Raw genomic sequence first — 23,208 nt, 5'->3', positions numbered from 1 at the left:
AATTATCAGAAAAAAAATAGATGGATAAGATAAAATGATACATTTTATGAAGGGGTGGAAGGAGTTCGGTCTGAACTGAAAACATTGACAGGACCGAACCATTTGGTTCGTACCGGACCCGATCAAACTCTAGATCGGTCGGTCTTGGTCCAATAAATATTAAACTGAAAAAATTCGATATGGTTGCAAGGTGTATAAATTTTGGATAAGACCGAACCGGACCGAACTCTTATATATATTTTAAAAATATTTTTAATAAGTTAATATATTATTTTTATATAATAATTATATAAGTTAATGATGTAATTTTCATCTAATTTATTATCATTGATCATATAAAATATTTTTTTAATAAATTAGTTACATAATCCATATTAGTAATTCAGTTAATTTTTAATTTAGTGATTTAAATAATTTTTTTTTTAATTTATTTGAAAAACAGGAGTAGAAGAAGAAAAATAAAAAGATAATTGGGCCAAACTGGCTAGATAGAATCGGACCAATAGCTACCGGTTTGGTCCCTATAGATATTCTATCCTTTCCAGAAAAATAATAAACCGAAAATTTCGATACATCAACTCCGAACAAGACGGGACCGATTTACCCTCTTAATTTTATGGAAAAAGTAAACCATTCAAATGATGGACTAGAAGTACTATCCACCTGAAAATAGTGTCTTGACCTGACCCAAAACAACCGATCCGATTGATGCATGAGAGGGTGCAAACAGTTAAGGTTGGTCTCGGGTCGGGTAATCAGGCTTGAATGCAATTTCGATTGTTTTTTCCATGACAAGAAGCCCATCGATTTTTCTTTCCTGCTAACCTATATTGAAAATTATGGAATAAACAAAAAATTAACTTATACAGTCCATTAATGGGGGAAAGAACACTCCAAACAATGCCAAAGCATGAAAAAAAAAAAGCCCCCACAAATAGTATAGTCCATCAAATACAGTTTCTCTTTGTTAAAAGAAAGAAAAATAATAAGAGCTTATTTGATGTTGGTAAAATATACAATAATAAAATTAAAATTAAAATTAAATTAAAATTGAGACCAAACCAATTTGGATTAAAAACGAAAATCTCGCTCTTTTCAAAAAAATTCAAATCCTCTATGGTGTACAAAATTTCAGATGAACTGGTACAACATACCTCATCTTAACTTATCTTTTCTAAGATACAATAACTCAACTAATCGTCATACTAATAGTTTGAAACAACTTTACATAAGTGATTGAGCCCAAAACTTTACTAATAAAAACACATTTCTTTTTTATAGAAAATTCGCAAAAGTATATACACCCTTTTTCTTTTCTTTTGTGTTCTTCCGATAATAATAATAATAATAATAATAATAATAATAATAATAATAATAATAATAATAATAATAATAATAATAATAATAATAATAATTATTAGATGGAGGGGCGCCCACGTGGGGCTGACCCCTCCTGCTGGTAACGCATGGCTTTAAGCCATGCGTTACTTGTAACGTATGTAACGCATGGCTTAAAGCTATGCGTTACTGCCGTTACACAAGGCAATTGAAGGCTGGCCTTTAAGGCCAGCCGTGCATAGGAGGACTATATATAGTCCTCCTCAATTGTGTTTTTGGCACCCATCTAAAAAATAGACAAAAGACTCTCTCTCTTTTTGTTCTCTCTTGATAAAATACTTAGGCTGTGGATTTGTAAGTGTTACTCTAGTTCCATATTACGTAGTACACTTTCGCCACTAAGAGGAAACGCTTGGAGTTTATCAATCTGGAAAAACTTGTGGAGCAATTCTTTAAGCTGAGCTTGAGGTACTTTTCCGCTGTGCATTCTAACATTGGTATCAGAGCTATTTTTTGAATTGCTTCCAGTTTTTAATTTTTTCTCGCATATGCTTGAGATTTGTATGGTGTTTTTTTTATCCTCTTTTTTTTTATCTGTTAAAAAATAAAAAAATAACGCGCACTAGGTGGTGCTGCGAGCACCAACGCAGTGGTGCTGCGCGCAGCACCGCAAGGCGCTGCTCGCACCACAGTGGTGCAGCGCGCACCATTGCGGTGCTGCGAGCACCAGCGAGGTGCAGCGCGCACCAGCGAGGTGCTGCGCGCACCACCGTGGTGTAGCGCGCACCCCCACGGTGCTGCTCGCACCACGGAGGCACAGCGCGCACCGGCGAGGTGGTCGGCAGCACCCTGCTGCTTGGACCGATCACTTCCACCGCCTGCGGTGCTGCGTGGGAGGCTCCAGGGCGTGCTGCTTCGAACGGCTACTGTTCACGTGAACAGTAGCCGAATGGGGGGAAGAAGATGACCATTAGGTCATCTGATTTCCATGGGCTTGGGCCTCATGGCCCGGCCCACTCTTTTTTTTTTCTCCTTCTTTTTAAATATCACGGGCTGGGCTTGGCCCAACATTTTTACTGGGCATATTTTTAAAGCCCAACTTTGTTCAAGCCCATTTTTTTTAAACAAAAAATAAAATGAGGGGATGAAATTTGCTCTAAGATATATTGTTATATTACATGTGATTTTTATTTAATTGTTTTTAGATTAAATGTGATCACATGTGAATATATAGTTATATTCATGCTATTTTTTTCCATTATGTTATATTACATGTGATCTTTTATTTAATTTGTTATATTAAATGTGATAACATGTATATGTGAATTGAACATGTGGATATGTGATTATTTTTATCATTTATGAATGTTAGGCTTGAATGTTTATACATTAGTCTTTATTGATAAAATAGAAAAATTCCCACTAAGTAGTCTTAGTTAGAAATGTCAGTGTAGATGATAGACTGAAAAAAAATTGCAGTGACCCCAGTAAGAACTGTAAATGCACTGATGGAACAAGAAAAATAGACTATAATGGTCTTATATGAACCATCTTTGTAGACTGGCCCAACAGGTTACTGTGGTTGGAGTAGCTGTCCTTGTAGACTGGCCCAAAAGGTTACTGCGATTTTAGTAGGTTATGTCTTTACATGTGACTAGGACTAGATGACTACTTAAAATAGTGGGAGTATGGTTGAGATTTATGATTAATTCTCCCATATTTTTTTTGAATTTGCGCTGGAATTAGGTTAGAAATTTAATAATTGGATATTGTGGCGCAAGAGATGATTCTGAAGCCTAGCGATTTTTCGATCTTGCGACATGTCTAAATTATTTTTCTAACTTGGATGGACGCGGCAGATTTCTTAGGTGTGTGTGTAATATCCCTTCTTTGCGTTTTGTAGTGAAATGGCATCCAAGAGTATAATTGCCGATTTAAACAAAGGGGAGAAATTGGATGGGGAGAACTACGACATTTGGCATCGCAAGATCCAATATGTTTTAGATGAGCAAGAGGTCTTGGAGGCCTTATCTCACTCCCTTACTGAGCCCGGAGAAGTGACTTCGGAACAACACAAAATAGATCAACTAACCTATACTCAATGGGCTAAGAAAAGTCGATGCGCGCGCATAATAATGTTAAGCAGCATGCACAATGATCTAATGTGTGAGTTCGAGATCTACAACACTGCCCAAAGCATGTGGGAGGCTTTGAAGTTGAAGTTTGGTGGAACTTCGGCCACTAGGTTGCGTGGGTTAACCATGAGGTTTGACTCCTATAAGATGCGCTCTGACCACAAGATGAAGCAGCATCTTAGGGTTATGTCAACCATGATCCACGAACTTAAGTCGGCAGGAAACAACCTGACTGATGAACAGCAAGTCCAGGCAGTGATAAGATCACTACCGAATTCTTGAGAGAATATGAGCCAGAACCTGACGCATAACGAGAATATCAAAGACTTTGATGATGTCTCGCGTCACTTGGAATTGGAGGCTAAGTGCCTAGAGGCTGCCAAGCCCAATCACACGGCCTATGTGGCTGATTCTGGTTCGCGTAAGGCATCAAGGCCTAAGCGCAAGAAGTCTAAGAATGGAGTAGCTGCTGGACAAATTAAGAAGGTGTCAAGAACTTCTCAGCGCAGCAAGAGGGGCAAGCGCGGGAAGAACAAGTCGAAATTAGAGTGCTTCAACTGTGGAAAGAATGGCCACTTCGCTCGTGACTGCACTGAGCCGAAGAAGGTACACTCTGACTTTTCTCGCATTGTTTTTGTAACTAGCCATGTGATGGTTGCTCACTCCTATCCTGTGTGGACTGTTAATTCAGGAGCGACCGAACACATAGCGCGAGATAGAGTTGGATTTGTTGAGTATCGCCGGATTCCAGCTAGGAGTCGTGATATCAAGGTGGGGAATGGAGCTAGCGTTGAGGTACTGGGACTTGGTACCTACAAGCTGGACTTGCGGGGTGGCCGCACTCTTTTCCTTCACAATGTGCTATACGCTCCCGAGATTCGACGAAACTTACTTTCTGTAGTCACTCTATTAAGACTTGGTATTCGTATTGTATTTGAAAACAATTATGTTTCCTTTTATTTGGGCCATGTGTTTTATGGCAATGCTTTTCTACAAGATGGTTTTATGATATTAAATTTAGATTATTCAAATATAAATGAGTCAATTGCTTTTCTTTCTACATCTGATAATTTGGATTCATATAAATGGCATGCTAGGCTTGGCCATATAGGGCAAGATAGAATGACTAGGTTAGCTAGAGAAGGCCTTATAGGCAATCTCGCTAAGGTCATCTTACCCACATGTGAACATTGTCTAATGAGAAAAGCTAAGAGAAAATCGTTTGGAAAAGCTACAAGGGCATATTTTCCACTGCAATTAGTCCACTCAGACATCTGTGGTCCAATGAGTGTGAGGGCAAGACACGGAGGTGTCTACTTCATCACATTTATAGATGATTTTTCACGTTACGGTCATGTCTACTTAATCTCCCATAAATATGAAGCATTGGAATGCTTTAGGCGATATTTAAGAATGGTTGAGAATCAGTTAGACAAGAGTTTAAAAGCTCTAAGAACTGACGAGAACGAGAATATCTCTCTGAGCAATTTAAAAGGCTCTGTGATGAAAAAGGAATCAAAAGACAGTTGACGATGCCGAATACGCCCCAACAAAATGGCGTGGCGGAAAGGAGAAATCGAACACTGCTTGAGATGGTTAGGTCAATGATGGCACAAGCAAACCTACCAATTTCTTTTTGGGGGGATGCACTTTTGACTGCTGCCTACATTCTTAACCGAGTGCCCTCCAAATCAGTAACTTCCACCCCATATGAACTATGGATCGGCGAGAAACTCAATTTGAGTAACTTGCGGCCATGGGGTTCAACGGGTTTTGTTCACAATCTTTCTCATAAGTATGGGAAGTTAGGCCCTAGAGAGAAGAAGTGTATCTTTATAAGGTACTCAGAACACTCTAAAGGGTATGTATTAATAGGTGAACAATTTGATGGAAGTGTGACTGAGATTGAGTCACGAGATGTGAATTTCATTGAAGATGAGTTTCCAAGTAGAGGTGAGGTTGATAGGAGTTTAGAACTTCATGAGATTGTAGAATAAGAAGAAAGTGCTCCAAGGAATTTAGTTGAGAATGAGGAAGAAATTCTTCAAGCTCCTACAAATTATTTGAATCCGAGTGGGAGCACATCACTTGTCAATCAATCACAACAACCTCAGTCGCGTAGAAGCACACGCGAAAGTATTCCCCGTCGTCGTTTTGAGATTGAAGGGGAAGCTTTTATGGTAGCTCCGCATGATGATGACGAGCCTAGGACAATTTATGAGGCTCTCTCATCTTCTACAAAAGATGAGTGGATGAAAGCTCTTAATGATGAGATTGAGTCTATGAAGATTAACCAGGTTTGGGATCTGGTTGATCTACCAATAGGACGTAAGACTATTGGGAACAAATGGGTTCTTAAGGTCAAACGCAAGTCGGATGGATCAATAGATAAGTACAAAGCTCGCTTAGTGGCGAAAGGATATACCCAACAGGAAGGTATAGACTATGAGGAGACTTTTTCACCAGTGGTGAGGTTTGCCTCAATTCGCCTGATTCTAGCTATAGTAGCAAATATGGATTTGGAACTCTACCAGATGGACGTTAAGACAGCATTTCTCAATGGAGAACTAGATGATGAGATCTATATGGATCAACCAACTGGTTTTGTGGTCAAAGGTCAAGAGCGCAAAGTGTGCAAGCTCAAACGATCTATATATGGCCTAAAGCAATCATCTAGACAATGGTACCTCAGATTCCATCGAGCCATTCTCTCGAATGGGTTTACGATGATCACAGAGGATCATTGTGTTTATGTCAAAAGGTCTAAGAAGAGTTTCATTATGTTGTCATTATATGTTGACAACATACTACTAGCTGGAAATAATAAAGGGTTGATAGTCGCCACAAAAGAGTGGTTATCCTTCAATTTTGAGATGAAGGATATGGGTGAAGCAGAATACATTTTGGGAGTTAAGATCTATAGAGATCGTTCAAAGAGACTTTTGTGTTTGTCTCAACAGACTTACATAAAGAAAGTCCTCGAGCGCTTCTTAATGAATAGATGTAAACCCATTGACACCCCTATTGCAAGGAGCGAGAACTTGTCTAAAGTGATATGTCCTAAGACTCAAAAAGAAAAGGAAAAGATGGCTCGTGTCCCTTATGCTAATGCTGTGGGTAGTCTGATGTACGCAATGATGTGTACTCGACCTGACATATGCTATGCAGTTGGCTTAGTGAGTAGATTCCAATCAAACCCCGGACTAGCTCACTGGAAAGCGGTCAAAAGGATTATGCGATATCTCAAGGGAACTGCGAACTATGTGCTGTGCTATCAGGGTTCAGATTTGCAGCTAAGAGGTTACAGTGATGCCGATTGGGGCAGCGACCTAGATGAGCGCAAATCAACCACTGGGTATGTCTTTTTGCTCAACCAAGGCGCCATTACGTGGAGCAGCAAGAAACAACCCTATATAGCTTTATCCACCATGGAGGCAGAATACATAGCTTGTTCTGCAGTAGTTCAAGAAGCTGTTTGGTTACGGAGGTTCCTCAAGCATTTAGACATTGGCACTGATACTTCAGATCCGGTGACAATATTCTGCGACAGCATAGCAGCTCTCGCATATGCTAAGGACTCAAAGTATCATGGAAGAACCAAACACATAGATATCAGATATCACTACATCAGAGACATGATAGCGCAAAAGGAAGTGGTTCTGAAACATCTTTCTACTAGTCGCATGGTTGCTGATCCCTTAACGAAGCCTATAGCAAGAGATGTCTTCGAGGCTCATGTTAGGAATCTAGGACTGCGTAGACTATAAATGTAATTTGTGTTTCAAATGACATAAAGATGTAACATTTCCTTTGGGATATTAATACAATATGATTCAGTTCTTGTCTTTATCGTATTGTTTTTAATACACATACACAAGATATGTCAACAGGCTTAGATCGGCTCACTCACACGAGCGATCGCCTCTAGCGCTTAAGTAGCGAGTAGAGATGAGACATTGTGTCCCTAGGTACTTGTCCAAAGGGATAAGTTGGTTGACACAAAGTTATTTCGCCTTAGTAGGAGCTAAGATGAGGTCCATTGATAGGACTATACATGGGTTACCCCACCATCCATGTAACCTGTAGTAAGCCAGATGCGAGTTCCTCTTTGACGCCTTGGAGACATGCAAATTGACGAATTCGGGTTAGACGCTTAAAGAGCGGCTAGACTGAGATCTGTACGGTGTTGATGTAGACATATGCTCTTTGAGAAAGAGAAATCCACCGTAGCATGTGTTTCATACTATATTTGCTTATACGACCATATGAGTAAGTGAATAAAATGTTTCCCTCTTTCTCACTGTGTGAGTCTCATTTCTTAAAAAATGTCCTTTACTTTTGACTATGTCACGAGATGGAGGTTGTGATGTTTGCTACTTTGGCATGCTGTCTATGGTCATGATTGATACGGTCTAAAGAGGCATTGTTAGGAAAGCAGTTCGACCAAAATTGAGTGATATGAGTGTAAAGGGAAGACTATTCGATATCGTATCTTCGATAGTGTTTGCTGACGTCATACAAATGACGCTACATCTTGGTAGCGGCTAAAGGTTGTGAACACATTGAAATATTTGGAGGTAGTCAAGCATTGTTCTGAGTTTTTTTAACTCAAGAGGATTCGAAAATGCTTGATCTTGATGCGATCGAATAAGTCTAGGACATGACCAGACACTTTAGGGATGTTACTATGCTGGTCTTCTCTGGGAGAGATTTGGTGTATGTACTCCCTCCTTTCTACAGATGTGCTTGGTGGTCGCACGACCTATTTATTTGTATGAATAAGATTGAGAACATTAGAGAGATGCTGACCTGGGGTCATACCCACTGTGTGCGAGTGGGAGATATTAGATGGAGGGGCGCCCACGTGGGGCTGACCCCTCCTGCTAGTAACGCATGGCTTAAGCCATGCGTTACTTGTAACGTATGTAACGCATGGCTTAAAGCCATGCGTTACTGCCGTTACACAAGGCAATTGAAGGCTGGCCTTTAAGGTCAGCCGTGCATAGGAGGACTATATATAGTCCTCCTCAATTGTGTTTTTGGCACCCATCTAAAATATAGACAAAAGACTCTCTCTCTTTTTGTTCTCTCTTGATAAAATACTTAGGCTGTGGATTTGTAAGTGTTACTCTAGTTCCATACTACGTAGTACACTTTTGCCACTAAGAGGAAACGCTTGGAGTTTATCAATCTGGAAAAACTTGTGGAGCAATTCTTTAAGCTGAGCTTGAGGTACTTTTCCGCTGTGCATTCTAACAATAATAATCGTTAAGAAGCTGCAGACTTTTTTATTTCAGCAATAGAATATTTTTTTATATTCAACATGGACCTTTCTTCGCACGAGTAAACTCTCCTTGTTCAACGTTTTTTCAAAATTGTCAAACACTGATCTAGAATTTTGAATTGAGATTAGTTTAATTGAATTCTTTATAAATAGTAATAAATTGAGATGGTGAATTAAGTTTTATAAGGTCTATTAAAGATTAGTTTAAATTAATTTAAATGTTAAGATGAATTTATATATATTTATAAGAAATTAAAAAAATTGTGAATTTTATATATAAATAATATTGAATTGAAAAAGGTTATAAATCTGATGTATAAAAAAATTTTGAAATTAGATGGGTTGAGTGTCCAAGTTTCAAGAGGATTTTATTTTTATTATTATTATTATGGCCCAGCTTTGACACCAAAAGTTAATACCATAAACGTTCAAGACTTGCTCCAAATTTAAGACAGAAAACTGGAGGAGTTAAAATGTCCGGTTGGTTGGAGATTTAAAAACAACGGTGATAGGCAATAAAAGTAATCAAGACTGCCAACGTTTATCAAGGAAAATATAGTATGCACCATAGTTTATGTATTTTTTTTTTTTTTTAAAAAAAAGGAAAATTGCTTGATGGTTATGGAGACTATTAGTGTATTAGTATAATTTTTAAAAAATAAATAAATTTAAATATGTTTAAAAAATATGAAAATAAAAAAATGCAATTTATACTGAAAGCAAGCCAAGTGGTCACCCCTGGACAGCATAGTAGCAGCGTTCTAATATAAAATAGAGTATTGTTACGGGTCTCGAATTCGAGATTCGGATTCAAAAAGTTTACCGAATAATATAAAATTTTTTCTTCTTTTTTTTTATATATTTTTTTAATCATCATAAATATTTTCTAAAAAAATAAAAAATTTACAACATTATTAAAAATTATTTTTTTAATCATTCGGTTACAAAAAAAAAATATTCTATTCGGTGAACTTTTTGAGACCCAAAGCATTTCTCTATAAAATATGTAAACCGGTTGGAGCTCGAAAGAGTCGTCTGAGTGAGAAGGACATTGCTACAGCCACCGAAGGTGTAGCACGAGAAAAGTCGCCGGGAAGACCATTTGCCTTTTTTTTTGCCTTTTTTTTTCTCTTTTTACTTTTCTTTCATTCATTTTTTTAATTCCTTAGACATTTTAAAAAATATTTATAATATCATTAAAAAATATTTACTTAATCGTTAAGTAAAAAAAAAAAAAAAAACAATCAAAACCCATTGTCGACAAAGCATTTTCCGAGTGAGAAACTAAGGACACGGTTAGAACGCATTGACCATTAACGTTATAAACCATAAATCTTTTTATTTAGAAAAACTGATCAACTTTGAAAAAAACACACAATGGCCAACAATAAATCCAACGTAACTCCCAACCTTATATTATAGCAAAATGAATTTAAAAAATCACCATTAATAAAGATCAAGAGTACTTTGGCGTTTATTAATTACTTTTATACGTATTTAAATTTTAATACGTACATGCAATTAAGCTTTTTTTAATATCACTTTATAAAAAATAAAAATATTGTTATGAAATATATTGTGAAAGAATAATACTGCAGCCACAAAATGATTATATAAAAGTAATATTACAAATTGGCATGGCTTAATGTGATTAGTCAGATATACTTTACAATAAAAGTAACTTTATAATCTGACAAATCACATCAAGCTACATCAGTTTGTGAGATTATTTTTGTGTAATCACTTTGTGGCTAGAGTATTTCTCATTGTGAATAATAGTGTTACAGCTACAAAAGGACTATACAAAAATAATCTCACAAACTGACATGATTTTATGTGATTAATCAGATCTACTTTACAATAAAAGTAACTTTATAATCTAATAAATCACATCAACCTACATCAGTTTGTGAAATTATTTTTATGTAATCACTTTGTAACTAGAGTATTTCTAGAATAGTATTATAGTCATAAAATAACTGTACAAAAGTAATCTCACAAACTGACATGGCTTAATGTAATGTATCTGTATCATTATTTTTTGCGAAAACTCAAACTTGGCTCCGTTTTTCCTCAAAACTTAAAATTCATGGGATTAACCTCAAGAGACATGCAAGTTTGTTGTTTGGTCATGGGTCGAAGACTACTCCAATCTCTTTTTTTCCCCCTCCATAACCGTATCAAACTGAGATGAATGCATGCCAATAGCTGTGGTCTTGACTGTATAATACTTGCTAAATCTCAAATGTCGTTGTTATACCGCAAATTCAAAAATAATGAAGGAGAGAAAGGAAAAGAAGAAACGAAGGTTATTTGGTCGATATCCCTTCTTCTTTCTTGGGATGCAGATATAAGTCCTCTTTTGACCAAGTTTGAAGACCCAAAAATGGCAGTGTACCCATGAGGGGGTCGACGACGAGTGCATGCACAGCTTCTTTAGATGATTCTATTTCATTGTCTTCGTTCAACACAGTCTTTGTATGATAAGCAAGAGGCCTGGTAGCAAGAGGACCCAAGTTTGCAGATATAAGTAGTCATGAATAATGAGCTGGATTCCAAAATCTTAGTTCCTTTCTCCATTAATAATTTATTAGATTAATTTGCATTTTAGAATTTATTTTAGTTCTTTTATTGTGTGATTAGCTTATTTAATTGATTTTTTTTATTTGATTCATTAACTCATGTTTAGTTCTTAATTTCTTATTTTATTCTAGATCTCATTTTCCGAACTATATTAGAATTTATTTAGTTTATATTTTGTTAGTGTCCTACTTTTTTACAAGTCTTTATGAGTTCCACCTTGTCTTGCTAAACCATACTTTGATACAATTTATGTGTTTTGTGAGAACTTGCTAAGTACAAGCGAGTTCACTCACCAAATCGCGTATCACTATCAATTGCTTACATGATTTTTTTATTAAAAAGAAAAATAAAAATTTAAGAGAAGAAAAATGTAATCTATCTCATTAGAATCATTTTCGTCTTCAATTCGTACTATTTTGTTAAGAAAAAATCTTCTTGTAAGCGATTTTACATATCAAATCGCGCAGTAATATTAAATTTAAGGCATTCGTTTAATAAAATAATGTGAACTAAAGATGAAAATAATTTTCGTGAGACGAAAGATTTTATTCTTCTCTAAAAAAAAATTTTTTTTTAAATAAAAAAAATTATGTGAATATTAATATACAATCTAGTGTACCAAATCGTTTATACTTGACAAGATTGATTTGTTAAACAAATACTTCACATGTCAATATCATGCACAAACTCATTTACAAAATGACTTTTCCTTGCAAAGAATAATTAAAATTTCACGACACGTAACTTTCGATTCCTGGGTCCTGTCAGTCGTACCGACATCAGTTTGTTGTAAGTTGTATGTACAGTACATGCAAACTTTGACACGGCAGTAGAGCCTTGGGAAATTAGCTACTTTTATGTGTGGCTTTATGTTTAATTAATGCAAGAAAAGTTGCTGGACATTTTGGTTGAAGTCCTAGATTTGTGCCTTTACTCATTAGGCTTTTTAGATTGTTGGATAGTTTGATTGGAATTTACATAATGCTCAGTATAGATTGATTGTACAATCTCCTCTATTTCTTTACAGCTCGAGCGTGAGCTTTATTCAAGCAAGGAATGTAGTAGCACTTTGTTTTTGTCGGCCACATGGGCACATTTCAGTATCATCTAGGAAGTTAAAATGAAACTAATTTATTAAGTTGTCGTTTGGATAGTAAGTTGAAATTAGATCAATTGAAATGAAAGTTAAAAATTGAATAAAATATTATTATAATAATATTTTCACTATCCAAACTGGACTAACTCATTTAAGTACTGAACATGGACTAAGTTTAGTTATTACAATTAGATTATGCAAAAATGATTATTGAAAATATAGGCAAAAAATTCATTTACTTAGAATAAACGATATAACCGTTATGTTATTATAACATATGACAAAAATGAAAATATGTGTGTTATAAAATTATAACATTAATAGATCTGTAAAATATGAAAAAAAAAAAAACAGATTTAATAACAAAATAATAAAGAAATTGAAAAGAAATAATATTTTATTATTATAGAGAATTTAGATTTATAATATGTAGAATTCGGTTTTGAGTGGAATAGTTATAAGGCAAAGAAAAATGATTTGTACAAATATCATGTAAGCTCTCGTTAAAAAAAATAGACTCCACATTAAAAAAGTGTAAAAAAAATTATTATTTATTAATGAGATCTACTTTTTTATAAAAAAACTTATATATGACTTGTCTATTTAAACTTATACCTAACATAAATTGTGCTCATGCATCTAGCATCTTTATTCAGAAATTGCCTAACACCATCCTAGGTTTTACCCGGGCATTAAAAGAAGTAAAGTAAAATAGAAATGACTATTATTTAAACTTTGATCTGGTTGGCCATATTTGTATGAAATGTCTACCTAACCATAAATTAAAAACTATTATTTTCTCTCTACATATAAAACCATAATATTCATCTCTTTGCATCCATTTGATTTATAGGTTATGGAAAATTATGAAAATAAAAATAAAATATTATTAATAAATAAATAAATAAGCATTAAAAAGTAGATAAAAAAATAAAAATTTTAATAAAAATAAAAAGTTAAATTATTTATTATATTTTATGTAAAAATTTAAAAAATTTATAATGATGATGAGATTAAAGTTATTCTATCCAAACCCTGCCTTAGGTTTGGTTTGAAAAATAAAATAAGATGAAAATTTTATAAATAGTAATAAAATAGTTTGTAAATAGTAATGAGATAATTTGAATTGAGTATTTTTTAAATTTTTGAAAATGAGAGAGAAAAAGTTGAATAAAAAATATTATAAAGTTAAAATATTGTAATAATATAATTTTATAAAATTATTTTTATTTGGAAATTTGAAAAAGTTAAAATTATTTTTTATTTTTTATTTTTTATTTAAAACTTTAAAAAAATTATAATGATTAATTTAAAAATTTTATATTTTAATTATGTTAAACAATAAAATGATTTAGATGAAATGAAATCACGTAAAAATTTTGTGGTACCAACTCTCACCAAATATTCTCTAAAAATACGAAATTGGGACCCACACACGTGTATTAGACGTATCACGAGACATCCAAATCTTGAATGTGTGACGTCACCTGACGAACCTCGTGTTGCGTTAAAGGACCGACGAACTTTCCCTGACATCATTAACCTCCACCACGATCTCCTCCTCCACCCGTTTGAGAATAAAATATCAGGTACGGTAATGATATCCTTACTGCCGTTTCATCTGTAGTTCGTCACCTCCCCACCAAATAACAAACACGTGGCGAGACTTAGTTATATGTCTGTGACGTAACCGCTGCTAGCGGCATCGTACCTTCCAGTAGCATAAAAGGTAAAAACTCAGCGCCTCTTTTCCAGTCTTCTTCTCGGTTTATATAAAAAGAGAGTGGGAGCGTGCTCATTGAGGTGGACTTTGGACGCATGGCAGGCAGCAAGAAGACGGGTATTGAGGAGAGAAGGAAGCCGGAGGACGGCGTCGTTTCCGGGAGGCGGAAGAGGGCACGAGAAAATCCCTCGACGGGGTACGACGTCGTTTCCGGGAGGCAGAAGGATGCCGGAGAAGACGCCGTGACGGAGGAGGAGGTGGAGGAGTTCTTCGCGATCCTGAGGCAAATACACGTGGCGATTAGGTACTTCGAGAGCACCGGCAAAGGCAACGGGCGTCTTAAGTTAATGGCAATTGATCTCGAGGGGGAGGGACACGAGGTAGTTAATGGCGTACAAGGAGAAGAACAACGCAAGAGGAAGGAGGAGGGCATCAAGGAGAATGCGGGTTTCGACTTGAACTTGGATCCGGTTCCAGAATGTGATCCGATTTAGTCGGATCCTCGAGAAGTGTGTACGGTGTGGGTGTCGTTTTCTGTTTTGATTACGCGGCGATGTGTCGAAAATGTTAGCTTGGCTGTCGTGAGCGTGAGTCGTGAGTCGTGAGTCGCGAGACACAGCATGCTATCTTAGCTACATGCCGTTTCGGTGGCACAAAGAAGCCCAAAATGTTCCATTATTTAATTTTAGAGCATTTTTAATGGAAGATGAATAAACATTATATTTATTGTAAAGAAGTGTTAGATGTATATTATTTTCTTTATCAAAGAGATTCTATTTACAAATTGAGGAAATTGATCAATCCAGGACGTATGCCGACAAAACCGACTACTAATTCCTTATTTGTTTTACTTAATTATTAAGGAATTGTTTTTAAATAAGTTTGTAAATTTTTTCTTTTTTTAAAAAAAAAATATTTAAAGGGATTTAAAAAGTACTTTAAAAAAATATACAACATTTTGCACTTTTTGTGGAAATCCGATGAGCCCCACTTTCGGTGGCCGACTCTTCACTTATTTTATTATAATTCATTAATATGTAAGTTTATTTTTTACAATTTTATTTAATCAATCGATTTTACATAATTGATCATTTTATTATCTTTTGTAATTTTTTCTTTATATCGTTTAAATAATTACAGTTTTTTTTTTTATTCTTTCTAGTATATATAACTTTCTTCCATATTCTAATGTAATTGTAATGTCTTCTTTATATTTATCAAAAAAAAAAATCTAAAGAATAATACGAGAATATTTCTATAATATCTGTGAATATTCGGGGTAAAAAAAAAAAGGGAATGGTAAATATATAAAGAATAAGAGAAGGAAAGTAGAAAAATATGGAATAAAATATGTTTTCATGAGTGAATAATGTGCTCTAAATCCAAGAAGAGAGTGATAAAATACCTAGAGAAAGATTAGAGGCAGAAGGAGAGGGATAATCACTTTATCAAATATTTTAGTCCTTTCAACAATTTTTTTTATTATTATTATTACAAGAAAGTGGGGGATTTCGAACTCAAATTTTTTATTTAAAAAATTAGGTCATATGTCATCAGGCCATCAGATTCTTGGAATCCTTTTAATAATATGCAGATTATTAGTGTATAAAGAACTTATAATACTAATATGTCCAAATGAGGATTTCTAATGTTTTTGTCATCTCTAATCACAAATAATGTGATATATCTCAAGCAGTCACTTCAGGTAATTACTAAATGGTTAATTACTCAAAATATGTTATATCAAAAGTCTAGTCAAATGTAAAATATGATGAATTTTATTAAAATATAGTTGCATTAGATTAGCTAAAAAGATAAGTGTGAAGCTTTGAACTACAGTAAATAGATGGGTTTCTTTAAATTTGAAAGGTTCATATTCACTCATCAAATCTATTTTTTATTCACTTTTCATCTCTAAATGTTTTTTTTTTCACATTTAATCTCCAACTGTCTTGTAATAATAATGTAAGAATAAAATTAAATTATTAATTAATATATGATTAGTATAATTATAAAATATGAAAAAAAATAAAAATATTTTTATTAAAAAAATATTATTATATTATTATTTTGATGAATTCAATGTAAAGTTATAGTTAGAAAGGTTTTAAATTTATAAAAATTATGTACTTTTTATCAAATTTTAAATATAATTTTAACGAAATCAATGTTATGCTTAAGAGATCCATTCGTACTTTTATAAAAAAAAATAGTACTATTTAATCATATAGTACTATTTTTAAAAAATAAAAAATATAAATAAATACATTTAATGAGGATATTTAATAATAGTACTATCATTTTCCTTCCTTAATTTATAAACAGTGAGGACTCAGAACAGGGAGTAAATGGTGCAGAGATGTATGCAGAATGTACTGAGAAATACAGGTAGCTGCGATGCAGACAAAAACCCACCAACAAACATTTGTCTCAGAAATCAGAATGCAGTCATCCCCGTACTGATTCCAATCTTTCATTGAATGCAAATGAACGGGAGATTATTTGAAGTGGGTAAATAAATAGAATAATGTTATTATGTGATCTCATTTTAACTCTTTATATATTTAATTTTTTTTACTTATTAATTAAAGAATTAATTATTAATATATTAGTGTATTTTTATTTTTAAAAAAATTTAAATATATTAAAAAAATATATAAAAAAAAAGATAAAATTTGTACTATTGGGCACGACCGTTGCGGCACACTAACACTACGTAATAAATAACTATCATTTGTTTATTTTTGTTAAAATATTATCATTTCTTATTATAAAATATATTTATAATATTTTAGTATATGTGTTGAAATATAATTTATTTTCTATTATATTTAATCTATTAGGTAAACTAATTAGTATCAATTAATATCTATTTTTTTTTAAATTTATTCACTTATTTTTTACGGAATAAATTGAGTGAACACTAGATGAAACGAAATAGGTTTATACATAAAAGTAGTCCATGTATTTTACTATTGGACATATTGGATCCCTATACTCTAATTTTGGACTCTTTTTTTTTTTTTTTTTTCCTTTATACGTTTAGTTTTTAATCATTTTAAAATATTAATAAAAAAATCATATTAATAAATATATATACAAAAACTTTTCTTAATTATTAATCATTTTAAAAAAATGATCTTAATCATCTATTTTTTTTTTTCCTTTATAAGGTATTTTGACAATATGAACATGGTTCAAGAGTTTAACATATAATGTCATCAAAACCATTTTTCTTAATTAAAAAATTCATACTAATAAATATATATACAAAAATTTTCTTGTTCTAGAGTTATGAAAATTTCAAACATAACTATTTTTTTTATACTTTCAGACGTGGCATGTTTTCATTTGTGAAAAAGTTTAAAACATAAAAGTTTTTCTTTAAAAAAATTATACTCATCATCTCTACATCATGCACTACAAATAATTTTTTTATTTTTTATCCCTTACCAAAATGTGTGGTGTGATGTAGTGTGTTGTATGGATAATAAATAAAAGAATTCATTTAGTTTAGTAAAAATAAAACAAAATAAAAAATCAAGTGTAGTGTATAAGAACGCTGAGTAAAATGACTCTTTCTTTATAATTGGTAAGGAAAAATCTATTAATCATCTTAATTCCCATCATCCACTTATCATTCAATAATATGGCATTAGATGATAGGTTTACAAGTGAAAAATAATAAAAAGTCTCTAATCATCCAATGTCACATCATAAGATGATAAAAGAATAATAAAAATTAGGATGATAAGTAGCATTCCTCAATTGGGATAAGGTATCTGAGATAAAAATTTTGACTACTATTGATAGTAAACAAGCTTTCGACAAGTAATTTTTCATAACTACATATTAGATAATTTAAAGTAATGTTAGATATAGTCTTAAAGTATACAAGTCTCATATACTTTCTTAGAAATAAATAATTTTTTTTTTTCATATATATCACATACTTATCTATTTTTATTAAAAGAAGTGCACGAGACTTATACAACACATACCTTAGTACTGGATCACAGACTTGATATGATAATGGCTATGTTTAGATGTTAAATTCATCTCAATCTATCTCAAATTAATTATTAATAAAATTTATTACATTTTTAACTTTTTATAAAAAAATTAAATATATCTTAATCTATTTTATATATTCAAATATATATCAATATAATTTACAATATGAATACAGATTTTCAAAGGGAAGAGAATTTGATGCGTCACGCAATATAAAAGGGGGACCATTGATGAGAATTGGATGTGGTTGGTGGAGAGTCCATTGTCAGGTCAGGTATGGCGTGTGTACAAAATAACCAAATTTTAATTGATTTCCCACTCATAGCATTGACTTCCACCACGTCGTCCCCATTCCAGGCTTCTACCTGTCTCTGTCTTATTAAAATCAGTCATCAACCGCCAACCTCACATAGAAGAAAAAATCTTCACAATTTTTTAACACTCCATATTTCATATTTTTTTTAATTTTTATTATTTTTTTATCAAATATTTATTATATTAATAATAAATAAAAAATTTGAAATAATTTTAAAAAAATAAACTCAAAAAAGATAAAAAAATGTAAAATATAGAGTGTGATGGAGATTATATAGTAAAACTCAAAAATATTTCAATACACTTAAAATTATTTATTGATAAATAAATAAATAAAATTTACCACGCATTTAAATGGAACCGTACAATTGAGAGGTCAAAATAATTTTTTTTCAAATTAGGAAAATGTTAGAGCCTCTCAAATTTATTTTTTTATTTAATAATTAAAGAAATAAAATATTAATAAAATTATATATTTTTTATTTTTTAATAATTAAAAATACTTAATATATATATATATATATATATGTGTGTATATATATATATATGTATACAACTTGTGGTAGCCAATCAATGAACGCTGGGCGGCCCTATGGTCCCTCCTCAATAAATATGCTACGATCCGAACCACAGATGCCACCGAGTTTTTATTAATCATTAATGCAGAATCTTGACAAATGATACCCACACGTACACTGACGAAGTTTTCAATTTTTATTGACTTTTTAAAATAGAATATTCTTATTTTTTTAAAATTAAATAAACTAAAATAATAATAGTATGATAATTTTAAAAATGGGATAAAATTTATAACTTCTTTTTTTTTTTTTTTTGTTATTAATGATTTGAAAATATTTATAGGCAATTATGAATTATTTGTAGCATGTGAAAGTTAAGAAAAAAAGATTATTTGTTACGCTGTTAGAAGTGATTGGTTAGGACGTAAATGTTTGACACACTGTGTATCATATTTTAAATTTGGAAGGATATAATAATAATATAAGAAAAAAAAGTCATTTTATAATTTTTTTTTTTTAAACTTCTACAAAAGTCTGAATGAATATTTTAGAATTCTAAAAATATTCAATGACATTATTATTTAAAGAAGTATCAAGGTGACTGTGAACATTATTTCAATATATATCTCAATCAAGGAGGCATGAATTCTACATGCCTGCTCATTTTGGTTGAATTTCTTTTTTTCAATCCGAAACTCGGATAATCGGGTTATGGACCCACCTAGGCCGATAACTAGGTTACCAACCCGCCCATACCTGAGGTGGGTGCGGGTGCATGAGGGCGACACCGGATTTAAAACATGGTATCCGCAATTCAGATTTGTTTTAAAAAAAAAAAAAGTTATTCCCAACTCGGGTAGAATTTGGATACAATCTGAGTACCCAAATTAAAATAAAAAATTAAGCTTTTGAAAAATTTGGCCTCTGGATTTTCGGGATAAAAACTCTTGATTCTTCTGATTATCGACTCGGATTATGATCCAAATTAACCAAGGCAGGGGTATATGGACTGCATTACATTTTCGAGTATGGATCTTTATATATTGGGTCTGGGAGACACATATATTTAAATATTTTTAAAAAAATAAAAAAATATTTTAATACATTTAAAATCACTTCTTTAATCGTTAAATAAAAAAAAAATTACCACATATTCAAATGGAGCGGTACTGTTGAGAGGAGAAAGTAGCTTTTCCAAATGTGAAAAATATTAAAGCCTCTCAAATTTATCAATCAATCTTATCATTCAATATTTTTTTATTTAATAATTAAAGAAATAAGTATTAGCATAATTATATATTTTTTATTTTTTAATAATTAAAAATATTAAAAAATACTTTGTATATATATATATATATATGTATACAACTTGTGGTAGCCAATCAATAAACGGGGCGGCCCTATGATCCCTCCTCAATAAATATGCTACGATCCGAACCACAGATGCCACCGAGTTTTTATTAATCATTAATGCAGAATCTTGAAAAATGATGCGCACACGTACACTGACGTAGTTTCCAATTTTTATTGACTTTTTAAAATAGAATATTCTTATTTCTTTTCAATTAAATAAACTAAAATAATAATAGTATGATAATATTAAAAATGGGGTAAAATTTATAACTTATTTTTTGGCTGAATTTTTTTTCTCGATCTGAAACTCGGATAATCGGGTCATGGACCCACCCAGATTGATAACTAGGTTACCAACTCACCCATAGCTGGGTGGATGCGGGTGCATGAGGCTGGCATCGAATTTAAAACATGATATCCACAATTTGGATTTGCTCTTAAAAAAATAAAGTTATTCCCAACATGGATAGACTTTGGGTACAATCTAGGTATCCAAATTAAAATAAAAAATTGGCCTTTTGTAAAATTTGGTCTCTGAATTTTTGGGATAAAAAATCTTGATTCTTCCGATTACCGACTCGGACTATGATCCAAATTAACCAAGGCGGGTATATGGGTTGCATTACATTTTCGGGTATGGATCCTTATATATTAGGTCTAGGAGACAGATACCTAGGTGAATAGTCCAACATGCATCCCAATAATATTTTACTTGATGGTTCAAAATTAGAATAATTTAAGATCTTTTTGTACCATTTCCAAGATGTATCTATAAATAAAGTAGTGAGACACATAATTTAGATTTTTATCTATTCCACATGTCAATTTTTAACATACTCAAGCCACCAAGGGTGGAACCACATAGACGAGTCTCTTCTCTTTTCTCTCTAAGGAAAAAGAGATGGTGATCATAGTCCTTTGAAGGTAAAAGCAAAGGGAGTAATACTACAGGCGAAGAATAGTCTCCGATAGCAACTGTTTTCACCATGGAACGTCTTGAAGAGTTATGGGGGAAACTTAATCTTACGGAGGAGGAGGACTTGGCAATAGAACTAGAGGGGAATGCAACGACAAAGGTACAAATGAAGGGAGAACGTTGCTTGATAGGCAAAATCTAGACTAATCGAGTTATTAGTAAGAGTGTTATAGAAACCACTATGGCAAAAATATGGAGATTGAGCAAGCAAGTTGTATTCCAAGAGGTGGGGGCCAATGCGTTTACTATCACTTTTGCTACTCATGCCGATAAGAAAAGAATTGAGGAAGGTCGACCATGGTTTTTTTTTATAACTTGTTTATGATCAACCCATTTGATGGTTTTATTCAACCAAGCAAAATGAGTTTTGATAAGGCATCTTTATGGATTCAATGCCATAACTTGCCTTTGGTTGGAATGAACAGGGAGTGTTGGGAAAGAATTGGTAAGTCGTTAGGAGTGGTGGAGGAAGTAGAAGTGGATGATGATGATGTGGAGTGGGGCAGTTTCTTGCATTTGAAAATTCTTCTGGACTTGAAGAAAACTCTGGCACTAGGAAGGATTGTTACAATCAATGCGAAGAAATATTGGATTCCCATCCAGTATGAGAAGCTTCCTAGGCTTTGTTTCAAATGTGGTCGAATCATCCATGAAAGGAAAAGCTGTCCATTATTTGCTATGCAAAACGCAGAAGTAGAGCAATTTGGATCATGGTTACGTGCATAACATTCAATCAAAAGACGAGTAGAGAACCATGTAGGGAGGTTTGGCACAGTGGGAAAGAGATAAACCACTGGGAAACTCACTAGAGTAGGATGGCGGAGGGTGGTAGTGCTCACTCAAAACCGTTATCGACGAAGATTCCAGCTATGGAAACTGTAGGAGAGGAAGAGAATTGTGTGATGTCTGGCGGGGGTCAGGGGCATGATGATCATAAAAAAGACACTGAGCTAATGGGGGAGGAGAAAAGGAAATGGCTGCAATTAGGGAGAATCCTTTCCTAATGGACATTCGAGAGAGAGAGGAAAACAAGGGAGTTGATGAAGTTGAGGGCTTTACTGGAGATACGAGCAATAATACCAGTGTTGAATTGGTTAGTGATGCAGAGATAAGGGGCCAAGGGGGTAGATGGGCCTATTTTCAAATATGGCTCTATGGGCCTAGCCTAAACTATGGTGCTACGTACTAACAAGGTTATAAGGACATCAAAACAACAACAGAAGTTGTCAAAAGGTGGGAAATGGAAGGTAAGAGCTTGAGTTTCAGGTATTTCTTCTACTACTTTATCTGAGAACAGAAAAAAGAAAAGGACTTTAGAAATTGAAAGTGACTGGATAGAGACACAATAGTGTACCAAAAGATATAAATTGGAGGATGGAGATGCAAGGGGTGAGGGGGAGAAAACATGAGATGAAATAATAGAGGACTCTTTTGATGATTTATATCGGCAAAGGCTGGTTGCCAGCCCTGTCGAGAGTAATGAATGTACTAAGTTGAAATTCCCGGGGCTTGAGAACCCACTCGAGTCCTTCGTGACTTAATCCGAAAAGAAGATCTCAAAGTTTTATTTTTGCAAGAAACTCGTTTAGATGCTAAGAGGATGGATCAAATAAAGTATGGGTTGGGCTTCGCAAACTACTTGGCAGTGAGCAATGAAGGAAGAGGAAGGGGTATTGCACTACTTTGGAAGAATCAATTGAAGCTAAGCATTATTCATTTCTCAAAATCCCATATACATGCTGAAGTTAAGATTGAAAAAGAGAGAAATGAGACTTGGTTTTTAACTGGTATCTATGGCAAACCAGAAGCTGCAAAAAGACATGAAACATGGTGTTTAATCAAATCCATAAGTGTGCCTCGAGACCAGTCTTGG

The 23,208-nt window shown here is 33.2% G+C and overlaps 1 protein-coding gene across 1 annotated transcript; it reads left to right on the top strand.

The window, feature by feature from the left end:
• The first annotated feature begins 14,254 nt into the window (after positions 1–14,254).
• LOC121244207 (protein NIM1-INTERACTING 2-like) lies at positions 14,255–14,653 on the top strand. The gene has a single exon (XM_041142230.1). It carries the CDS (start codon positions 14,255–14,257, stop codon positions 14,651–14,653), a length of 399 nt encoding a protein of 132 aa, XP_040998164.1.
• Positions 14,654–23,208: the final 8,555 nt, after the last annotated feature.

Source organism: Juglans microcarpa x Juglans regia, chromosome 8S (genome assembly GCF_004785595.1).
Source record: "Juglans microcarpa x Juglans regia isolate MS1-56 chromosome 8S, Jm3101_v1.0, whole genome shotgun sequence".
Taxonomy (NCBI): Eukaryota; Viridiplantae; Streptophyta; class Magnoliopsida; order Fagales; family Juglandaceae; genus Juglans; species Juglans microcarpa x Juglans regia.
Note: the sequence above shows the minus strand (reverse complement) of the source record. Positions and strands in the feature narration are given on the sequence as shown.

Coding starts and splice junctions, on each gene's coding strand:
- LOC121244207 (XM_041142230.1), top strand. CDS start 14,255: ATGGCAGGCAGCAAGAAGACGGGTATTGAGGAGAGAAGGAAGCCGGAG.